The 12,002-nt window shown below is 40.0% G+C and overlaps 1 protein-coding gene across 1 annotated transcript in view; it reads right to left on the bottom strand.

Moving 5' to 3' along the window:
- The window catches only part of eys (eyes shut homolog), a 181,584-nt gene that overhangs the window by 145,066 nt on the left and 24,516 nt on the right, over positions 1-12,002 (bottom strand). The window contains exons 7-9 of the mRNA XM_084376077.1: positions 10,600-10,759; positions 5,422-5,526; positions 858-997 (exon numbers count right to left, since the gene is read on the bottom strand). Coding sequence (XP_084232203.1) covers positions 858-997; positions 5,422-5,526; positions 10,600-10,759 — 405 coding nt within the window. The remainder of the gene's footprint in view (positions 1-857; positions 998-5,421; positions 5,527-10,599; positions 10,760-12,002) is intronic.

The raw sequence follows: 12,002 nt of genomic DNA, 5'->3' as shown, positions 1-12,002 counted from the left end.
ACACCGTTCCAGCTTTGTCTCCTTCCACCATGACCACTTATAAAATCTGGAAGATGTGCAACCACATTCAAACTAAAAAAAGGACATAAAAATATGCTTTAGTGATTTTAAATGTGCAGTACACTGAATATATGATCCGGTTCAGAGTCAGGTTATGGGTGAGATCTGTTGCTAACCACATTTATTGGTGCCTTTGTAGTCCAAATGTATCAATAAAAATCACAGGAAAGTAGCAAATTCCCTCATTAGACAACAATTTAATACAGGTTTTTTCCCGGGTAAGTACTCTGCAGCTTCAGCACCAGCTGATTGCTGTCTTTTATGGATTATCGCATTTACTGTCAATCTTCCTGTGGGACTTGCGCTTATTTTTATCCCTGTGTAAAACAAAGGATTATCCCACATTTTTTAAACAAGATACTGAAGTAATATTTGATACCTTCTCACTTAAGTCCTCAATGTTGTAATTCAGTTTGGGTTGACAGTTTGCAGATCTTTTGCATGTTACTATAAGTAACTGTGAATATTCCTACTTTCTTATAATAATAATAATAATACTATTATTTTTATTATTATTATTATTATTATTATTATTATTAATAATAATAATAAATATAATTATGTGTGCTTATATGACAAGAACAATCAAACATGCATGTGGAAAATTACATAAAAAGTCCTCATTCATTTGCTTATTATGGTTCCCTGCTGTTGTGATAATGATGCTGCGCTCTTGTAAAGAATGCATACAAATTGCTTGAAGAGAAATTATATATTATGAATATACGGAGAATTTTAATCATGTGGACACAGAACAACAGAGAAGGACAAATACTTCATTGAATGGTTTGACCCACTTCAAGGTTTCGAGGGCAGGGTACACGGCAGGTGTATTCAAGGCCATCTGGGAAATCCAAACACTGAGTCTTTGGTGGACACGTGTTGTTGGGCAGAGCACAAGCGTCTATGTCAACCTCACAACTCTTCCCTTGAAAACCTGAAAGAAAAGAATGAATACATGTTTATGTAGATGTATTTTCCTTTTTAATGAGTGCTCAATGAGCCACAGTGCAACGGACATTTATTTAAATCTGCATTGCGGGGCTTTTCTATCCGCATTCTGGCAGAGAGAGTACTTACAAAAACACTGTCAACACGCTTATGACGCCATTGGCTTCTAAATACTCCTAGCTGCTGTAGCCTCCAGTTGCTCATCCCCTCAGCTCTGGCAAACCAATTGTCGCTTCCAGTCTGCCAGCATGGGAAAGTCACCAAAGATTCCAGATTTATAAACTGTGGTATACTTCTAACTACAGTGAGATTTATTTTGCCGTGATGGGCTAAATCAGCATTGTGTGAGCTGCAGGTTCAAGCCTGATCTTACTTCTTTAACACTAAGTGGGGAAAATCTTTTCAGAATGACGGCTCTCTTAATTAGCTGTGTTGGTGATCCTAATTAGAGCTCGACTGATAAAAAATTACGATATTAATACGAGATGTATACAGATATTTTACAGTGCACCCAAAAATCTGTCAAGTGTGACGAAACACTTTCATTGGTTGCACTGGTGCGCCCGATATTCAGCAGGTCATATTTAAAAAAACAGTAGCCAATTAAAATATTTTGAAGAAACACCATCTGGGTGCACAGACCGTTGCCTTTGAACAAATGTAATCCTGTTTACAATCATTTACATCATTTATAATATAATATGTTTTATAATATGACCGCAAATCGGACAACAGACACCTATGTATCTGTGATAGGTCGATATCCACCTATAATCTAGACAAACTTATATATCGGTTGAGCTCTAATCCTAATGGTGATCCTTTTTGGTTTAAAGAAAAGGGCAAACGTCAGTCTTCAGCTAGCCCATCTACATTTATAAAACTCATTTTGTAACACACCAGATATGATGTGACTGTCCCTTTTGCGTTGTGGGTGAGCGTCTATGTGGAGATCATGCTGTGATGTCAGAGGAATGAGGAGGTGGGCTGATGGCTATGTCATTGGGGTTATTGAGCGGGAGCCTCCCATCACAGATGTCAAGTTAAATTAGACCCAGGACACCCCCAGCAGGCTCAACAGTTATTGTTACTGCACCCGTCACACCTGCTCAGAGCCCCTGATCAGGACTGTGTATCCGCACGGGCCTGTCAGTATATTTAGAAACATACGTGTTTTACGAATCAGCCTATGATGTCTGTATTCACCCTCTTAGTATTAATATAAACTGTAAGCCTAAATTGGACGCTGTGAAGCAAAGCTAAAAAGCTCTTCAACATGTTAAGACGATTACATAGTGAGTATGGAGTGTTGTTTGACCACTGCTGTATCTCCCATCTGAAACACTAGATGGATATCCATCGTTTGCACACAAGCTTGTGCCTTTTCTTTTCAGCCAGAGCTACAGTTTGCTCTTTTCAGCTGCCTCGGAAGCTGCCGCTACAGCCGGCCATAATCCCTGATCATGAATCTCTAACTCCCTGAGTAAACTGGTACTAGATGTGGCCACAGATCCATGGTAACGAAATTCCACAGGGCGTACCCTGGCTTTCCAGCCTTGCTACCAAATCTCATCTGTTATCACAGTAAAGCTAAGCCTCTTCCGCTCATATGCTTCATCTGCTGCATCTTCTCACGGTAAAGTGACTTCTGCAACGTAAGAAAATAGTCTGCCGAGTGCTGGACCATAGGACAAAGCAAAGTCTTGAGACATGGATGGAATTATAAATTGCTGGCCTGCTTTATCGCCTCAAGCCCTACCTGCCACTGTAGTAATATATTATATTGCCCCGACTCAATAATACATGTTTCCTCAACAACAGAACATGTGTAAAGCCAGACCCGATTCACACTCTTAAAGCTTTCAGATGTCATTGTTATTTGACATTCAACTGTTAGGTAATACAGATCTGGGAATAAATCAAACATTGCATGTACACCACCTCAGTAAGGGGCTTCCTTTAGCGTCCACTTTGATACCTACCAACCTGTTTTTTTGTTATCAACAAAACTGATGGTGGCTCTAATTCAGGCCGACAGAGCACTGCAGGATTGAGTCCTTAAACCCTGAAATAAGTTATCGTTTTTGCACATCGTCACAAAAGTCAATGGGTTTTCTATGAAAAGGCTTTCGGTTGAATGCTTTAAATGGGGACGATGGTGGACACAACTTTTCGATATTTTCACGTTTCGTTCAACAATATAAAACACGTCAGTAAATATCAATATATTATTACGTGTCTTTAAAAAGAAAAAGGCGGATGCTAACAAGTGGCTAAATGAAACTACTGGGGTTTTCCGGGACATTAAACGTCATCGCGCCGAACGATCTCTAGAGGTTTAAGATGCCTCGTGGTGGTGACGTTGACGTCACGCGACGGCGATGTAGTTTATTAGCTTTTTACTTACCGGCAGTTTTAGTTACACAAAACTCTTCAAAGTGGTGTTCATCTGTGAAGATTACCTTGCTGAACAACATATGTTACTATCATAAACTTGTGTTTGCTACAGTGCTTATTTTCTGAAATCATCCAAAGGGCCAGACTTTTACATTTCCTATGTCTCTGCTTTGTTTTATTTTTCACAATTATATATGCAACAGCATGGGGGGAAAAAAAACAATGCACCTTTTTATTCTAGTAGTCTTGTAAATTCCCTCTTAAACAGCCTGCGATAACACTTTTTAATGAAAAATGGAATTAAAGACTAATGAAAGACTATGTTGTGCTTAGCAACAGACAACATTAATGAATGGGCTAATTAGCCTCCTAGCAAAATGATCGAAGGGCTCAAATGTAGTTTAAGGTTTAAGGGCTGGATTCGGTACATGGGGCGCCAGTTGAATAGGTCTGCTCTTTTTAAACGATTCTGAAAATAATTCAATTGAGACTCGAGTTAATTGACAATAAAAATCATTAGTTGTAGCCCTATAACTTATTCTTATTGCATTGTAAATTGTTATTCAGAAAGTCGTGGGTTCAAACCTGGACCGAGGATTTAAAAGAGTTTGCAAGTTCTTCTCCAGTCTGCAAAGGTTTCCTCCAGTTTTCTCCCTAAGTTCAAAGACATGCCAGTTAAGTGAAGTGGAAACTCTAAATTCCCTGTAGGTATGACTTTGTTTTTCTGTCTGTGTCTTAGCTCTGTGATCGACTGGCAACCTGTCCAGGGTTTGCCCCACGTCTCACCCAATTCACGCTGGAAGAGTCTCCTGCTCCCCCACAAACCCTGAGCAGGATGAGACGTATATATACAAAATGGTGATATATGATATAGAATGATGTACACTTCAAGCTATCATTCACAATCTTTTTGCACCATAGACACTCCAAGGGCTGACATAGCTCATCAGTTGATGAAGATACAATGCCACCTCTGGATAACACCTAAAATAGGGACTCTAACGTGAGCCGATGAGGGGAACAGACTCTGTGACCCGTGTGTTACCAACACTGGTATTGTTTTTTAATGTCTAATGGAACAAGAGTAAACAATCACAATGTTTCAATACCATCAATTGTACGATTCTCAAAAGCTAAAGCTCTCAGCTAAAAATAAAACGTCACCTGGCCACTAAGATGCTCTGCGCACAGTGTCTCTGGTCTGTATGTGTGGTATAATGTTCCAGTAGATCAGGAATGAGCTGTTGCCAGACACACTTAGCCTGCCAACATCATGAAGCTCCCACGAGTGGTCCATCAGTTTACGTTCGCCGAATGTAAATTCAGCTTCAGCCCGTCATGCACAATAAGCAATTAGAGGAAAATTAAATTAATGGCAGTTTCATTATATGATATTATGAAACTCTCATTAATATATTTGCACAATTTGGTTGCATTTAAGTGCTCTGGCAGTGAGCTTGGTGATTTTTCTCAGCTGTCAGTCACAGGCCAAGGCTGTAAACTGATACTGTGAATAATGTGACCAAGCTGTGCCGTGTTGCCTCCATACTGCACAATGAAGCATGCTGTGATCACCGTGGGTGGGCTGAGAAGCAGCCTTTAAAACAATTTGTAACTTCATAATAAAAGTGCTTTCTTTGAACATACTGGACGTGTTGTAGAAAAACATAATTTTGAATATATTTAAAAAGTGGGAAAAATAACCAGAGCAAAGAAAAATATTTTTAGCAAAGAAATATGATTCATGTGATGAATGAAATCAGGCTGACTTCCCTGGCCCAACCTCCTCAGGCAGGATGTGTCACAGTCTAGGGACCCCGCTGGCAAAGGCTAATCACCTTTGGTTTTCAGTGTACACTGAGATGGCCAGAGGGGCCCTGGCTGAGGATCTTAGCCCACATTCACTGCATACAAATTTTAAAAAGGTTTGCAGTGCCGCCTGCTTCCACAGCTAATACAGCTATCACTAAAATGTTATTACAAAGCTCTAGCTCTGGCCACAGCCCAACATACCTGTAGGACATTGGCATTCGTAGCGTCCTGGCAAGTCGGAGCACGTGCCATTGTGCTGACAGGGGCTGGAGTCACACTCTCTGATCTCAGTCTCACATTTTGCCCCTGAGAAAGGAGTAAAATAAAAAAAGAAATTAGTAAAAAATATTCCAATTAGGCACATTTGTATACATACACATGCAACTCTATATAACGTTTTCTCATTTTCATATTGCATATTTAAAAAGTTTGTCAAAAAAACCCAACAAAACAAGAACTTTCTCTTCTGATTAAATTGTCTCCCCCCTGCACCTATGACGAGAGTCCCCCCTCCTCCTCTTACTTCCTACTTTCACCAACCCTTGCTCGCATTTTTAACCTCAGCCTTCATTTTGATCTCAACTACAGACCTGTTAATTTTCATGACTGTGCATCTTGCACAGTTGTTTGCTATCGCAGTTACCAAAAATTGCTTCTGAGGTAGTTCACACGCTGCAATTGGTGTCTCCAGGCCCATATTTTCGCCATGATGACACAAAAACACAGACACAGTGAAATCAATACCAGCCGTGCTGTCGCATCTGGTAATAAGCATTCCCCATCATGTTCCTGTAAGAGTTTTCTCCTGAAACAATAATTAGCAATGAATGTTCCTTTAACGCTGCAGGATTCAGGTCCTGAGCCCCTGGAAACACAAAGAGAGATGCAAGAGAAGATAAACCCCTGGCTGGACAGGTTCACTTCCTTGTTAAGAAAATGGGCACCTAATAATGAGCTCTATCCGGGCTGAAGAGAGCATACGAGGTGGGGGACGCATGCTGCCTGATGGGAGATTTGTTTGGTGCTCAGCTGCCTCAGCAGCTGCTAGTTCCACCGCTGTGGATGGGGGTGGGTGTCTTCTAGCGCAGGTTATTAATTTAAAATGTCCCATCATCAATAACGGAGCAGCAATGACATGTAGTGAAAGTCCCTTCTTGACAGCGGCACCCTCATGCTACAGCACAAACACCATGATTGATATCATCTGCGCGGCACTTGCTACAGGTCATTATATACAAAATATGCCAAGCTGTGCGGCAGCAAATTATACAAATTTGTCCGACTAAAACCTGAGAAACGCCTATGCTCATTTATGGCATTGAATTAAATATCTATTATGAAGCATATTAGCTATTTATTATGAAATGTTAATATAAATATGGTGGTTTAAGTTACAATGTGTATAGACTGCTATGTCTCAAAAGTCTAGAAATGATCTGGTATATTATATGATGGTGAAAGTCAACCAAAAAGCCAACTGATTAGTAATTGCCAGATAGAGGTTTAAATGCAAAGACCTTTCAGACCATTTCAGGTGAAGATGGATGCACTACTGGGTGCTTGGTTCTAAACTACCCCGTTTTTGTGCCTCACATTGTCATCCACTCCACACAATTAAAAAATAAATGAATATGAATGAGAGCAGGAAAATATATGCCAGCAATTGTTGTTCTGTGAAAAACAAAGCTCTCAGAAATGAAACCTGAATGCCGGGGCTTGAGTAATGTATCCTGAGTTATGATCTATGATAGAGTACGGTGGGGTTTCTGGGCAAAGCTTGAAATTAAATTGGCCTTTCTATGCCGCATGGCTGGAAATTCCAAAGCAAAAAAAATCCCAAGATGCCGGAAAATGATGAATTCTATCAGTCACTAAGACCTTCCATGGTGTAAGAGACAATTTTCCATTACTGAAGTGGCAACAGATTTCAGCTTTGAACAGAGGGAAAAAATCTTGTTCATGTAGTGCTATGTAAGGGCTTATCTGACTGACAGGTGAGTGTGTCAGGACTTAAAGCTAGATTGGGAAATACGCTATAGGCCAAAACCAGAGCACACTGGGGAAAGAAAAAAAAAAGAAATCACATTCACTGGTTGGTTTAGCAATAAAACAAGAGAGGAACAATACTGTGCTGCAGCATCATAATCCGTAGAAGGTATATACAATGTTCAGCAAGGATCACAATCTGAATTTTGTCAATAGAGAATGTGACAAAGTCGGTATAGAAGTGTTGACATAGTGTTTTATACTGATGATGTTTATCAGTGAGACACAAAATCACATTAGCAATTAGCTCATCAATAGGTATGGACTGATTTTACTATGCGGCCTACACACTGTTCTTTAGATTAACCTTTCACTTTTAGAATATCATGTGTGGTCTCAACCCAGGAAGCAATAATGCCTTAATGAAAATAAAGCCTTACTTTGTTTCTATGACTTTGTTCAACTGTTTTAGTGCAAAGTAAACAAAAGGGTTAGGATTCCCCCCTTTAAATCTAAAACGCTGTAACAACCTGCTCTCTCTTTGTTTTCATCCCCCTTGTTCCCCTGCTTTTTTAGAACAGTTGTCATTGATAGCTTAACAAGTTCCGGCCATGTTCCGAGCTGGCAGCTAATTAGGAAGCCGTTTGCCAGAGTGCTTGGATTAAATGCAATCAGCAGCAGGCCTTAGAAATGTCAAGCAGGCAAGGGTACTGGTAAATAAGCTTCAAGGTTAGAAAATCGCTTCATCAACAGAACTGGCCTTTGCTTAAAAATCTGTCGCTGGCTTGTCCTGACGTAAATCACAAGCCAACCACTGATTTCTGGCCTAAAGAGTCATTTTTCCACTTAATTTGCACTTAAAAGACATCCAGTTATGTTCTACATTGTAGATCCTGGTTTTACTGGGTCTGTGTTTGGATTTCGACTAATCAAACGTGTTTTGCATCAGGTGCAGTTATTCCTGGGCGATGTCGATGCAGGAAAGAAACCAGCTAATACCACTAATAATAAAGAAAGTAATGATCACTATAGGCAGCTTCTATTTCCACCTCCTCAGGATGGTCAGAGGTCAGAGGTCAGTTATGGAACAGTAGCATTCGGGGTGGCTGTGATTCAGACATTAATCAGAGCGGATGCTTGCAAACATGAACCTTAAGCTGACAGGTAAAGAGTGGCCTCTGTTCTCGTTATGTTGCTCTGCTGACCTCTGTGCAATCAATGCACAGCGTTAGAGGCCTTTGGGTGAACCCAAACGTGACCCCCTCTCCCCAAACAAGCTAATCTCAGATGTGGTACTGTGTTACTCAGGAACAGTCCAAGTGTCAGTCCATCTCAGCTATATACGGATATTAGCTAAATCTGCTTCAGGAAATTAACCGACCTTCCATTGCATTCACATTATGACACCACTGTTGCATCTTTCTACAAGCTCTGTACTGCAGGTGTATTGTTTTTTCACATGATTTTTCTACATAAAAACATTATCAATATGACCTTTTGAATGTTAAAAGTTTAGATCAATGACAAAAGTATGCTACACAAAGCTGTATACATAAGTCATATTGTCAAAATAGCTGTTGTCAGTTTTCATTAAATCGAAGCTTACAGCTAACCTGCTTAAACCAGGTTAAAGCTAATGCTAACAATCCCAATAAAAGTCAACCAATCACTATAATACTGCTAACATTGTACGCTTTTATCCCACATGGTTAGCTAGATTGTCAAAACAGTGTCAAATTCAAAAGCAGGTGCTCCCAGGAGCTAATATGAGCTAACAGTAAGCTAGCTTACCCACCCGGAACAAAATGGAGGCAAGCAGTAAAAGGTTGCTGAAGAAGATGAAAAGATTTCGAAGGGCAAACAGTTTTCTCAGAGACTGAAGGAACAACTAGAGCTTAAACACCAATAATCAACTTACATTCACCACTTTGCTAATATTGTCTCCGTTGGATGCAAGGACGTTACATTAACACCTGGATAGCGTGTCGGGACGGAGCCCTGTTCATTCCTATGAAAGCTGCTCAGTTGCCAAAAAGCTCAACTTCCCTGCTATAAAATCACCCCGATCATCCGCCTTGTGGGGCCCATAGGGTGTGTGCACTAGAGACGTCCGCCCAGCAAGCTGGCCAACGTGAATAGAGATTCAATTATTTAATCTTGCGGGTCTTCTAGACTTTTCAAATTTTATTCAACTAAATGGCTCAAATTATGATAGTCACCGTTTTACAGCCACTTCTTCCACAAATGTAAGCTTATTGGAAAAAGTCTTTTTGGGGCCTAGTGCATCACGTAGTGATAATTACACGGTTCAGCCACTATGAAAGTCGGCTTCAAAGCCTGCCGCACTCCCCGGGGGCTTGACTGAATGCGTAGAAACTTTTTGCTAACACATTAGCCATACCAACTCAAGGTTCATTGTGGTGACTTGAAAATGGCTTAATGCAGCCTCAAAGTCTGTTTGTGGTCAGTGTGATCCATGGTTAGTTCTACAAATGAATTAACCAGAAATGCAGTGTGAGTCACAGCGTTAGTATTTTTATGTTAACTAACCAATAATGCTCAGTGGGGTTAGCTGACATGCAAAAATAATAAAAAGTAGTAGGTTTGGATTGAGCATCTGGTTGGGTTAAACTTAATATAATCCACCTACCATCTTTTGCTGCAAGAACTCCTAATTCAAATCAAATGGCTGTGTCTGTGCCAAAAGTTTCTTATAATGAGGAGGATGCAGCTAAGAACGGATGTTCTCCACAAAGCTTTTTTTATGGTATAAAATCATAATGGATGCCAGCATTTAACCAATATAACTAATATTTGCTGTAACCACAGCACAAGTGCATTTATTTTAGCATGATATAAATTGTGCACTTTGATGGACTACACAAGTTTCTCATGATTTGTTTATAAGTTTTAAGCCATTTTATGCCATCTGCCTTAAAACACCAACAAAAAGCAAAATGGAAACATTTATAATTCATGGCCTGCTCTCAGCACGAAGCCTCTCTGTGTCAAATGTCGTACATGGGACTGCAGACTGTCTACACACCGTCTGAGGGAGTCGCATATTCGGAAAATGACTGCCTTAACAACCTGTGTTGCATGTCTGCCTCACATCTTCACATAGCATTGCGCATACATTGCGTATCCAGGATGTAAACATAACAGCATAATAAATGTCAAACGAAGAACACAAATCTGTGCCAACAGCGTGTAACTGTCGAGCTGTACCAGTTCAACGTCAGATTTTCCCCGAACATCAATCAGTCACTTCATGCCCCGTGACCAACCTTCCCACAAGGGTTTGTACAGATCGATCCATATTTTGAGATATCCTGCCAACGGACAGACAGATGGAAAGGGGCAGAGACAGATAATAGAGCAAAGATATCTCACCTGTGAAGCCGAGGGGACATTTGCAGGTGTACTGTGGGGGGGATGATGGCTGACTTGTTGTAATGCATGTGGCTCCATTCAAACAGCTGTTTGGTTTTATCAGGCAGGCATCGCCTACATATTGACAGAACTCTCCAATCCATCCTTGGGCACAAACACACTGCAGGAAACAGTACAATAATTGTAATATAAGAGAACAGTACACTATTCTGAATAAACTTATTAGACCATATCAACAACATGTATTACACAGAGGAGTATGTCTAAGAGCTACAGCGTGTATCCATCATTGTACTGGTAGCACTGAATTTCAACTGAAACGATAAGGGTTAAATACACACTACGTGATTTCTGCCATTAGAGGACTCGTAATCAAAACAAAAGAAAGGACATAAGTAGTGTGGGATCATGGGAGTTGTCTTCAGTGTAGAACGTCAGTGAAAATCTATCGAGGCAGAAATGTTCTCGTTTCAAACTTTTATTCCAATTACATTGGTCACGTTCTTTGACTTCCTTCCTCACTCTCTCTCTCTCTCTCTGTCTCCCAGAAGTTAAAACGACAGGCTGCCAAATGAAACGCACCGTTACCTGGACTAAAATTACAGATTTCTCTGGGTAGTTTTTTTCAACCCAGAAATTTTACATACTATCTTTAAGTTGTTGGATTTCAGTTTTAACGGTGTTTGGTGATGCTCACTGCCCTATTGGATCAACAGTGAAGGAATAAAGTCCCTTTTACCCTTACAAACCCTTATAACCCTCATTACAGTTTGTAAATGTAAATGTAAAGCACTTTGTGACTTCTGTCTGTGAAAAGCGCTATACAAATACATTTCATTTTATTATTATTATCATTACTATTATTATTACCATCACATAAACCCTTATAAAAATGAGGTGGTTCGTACACTATTCATTTGATCTGGCCGTAAACATCCTCAAGGGTCTGTTAAACATTACCAAAAGCTCTACCTCAACCGATATCTACCCACACAGACAGTTTTGGTTTAATTTGCTCAGGTTTGACATACGCTCTGTTGAGATTTCTTTCACTATATCACAATGATGGAGGTGAACGGAGTTTGTAACACTCAATGAAAAATGACTTTGAATAAATTCAGTGATACCTTTTATTACCAGAAAGAGTTATACAGTCATCTGGGGACTATTTCTTTCTGGCAGTTGTTGACAGTGAGGTTACCAGTCATTCTTTCTGGATATAAAGGTTGCCACAGATTTCTTTTTTTTTTTTTTTCTAAATGCAGAGATCACCACCAAGGAGATTATACTGTGGTGAAAGAGAAAAAATCTCTGAGACCATTGAGAAACAAGGTTACATAAAGGTCACACTATGTGCATGGATTGTGGGTACTGTAAGTGAAATGTTTTCATTATTTTCAGGT

The sequence above is a fragment of the Pagrus pagrus genome (assembly GCF_965226575.1).
Source record: "Pagrus pagrus genome assembly, chromosome: 15".
In the NCBI taxonomy this organism is placed as follows: Eukaryota; Metazoa; Chordata; class Actinopteri; order Spariformes; family Sparidae; genus Pagrus; species Pagrus pagrus.
Note: the sequence above shows the minus strand (reverse complement) of the source record. Positions and strands in the feature narration are given on the sequence as shown.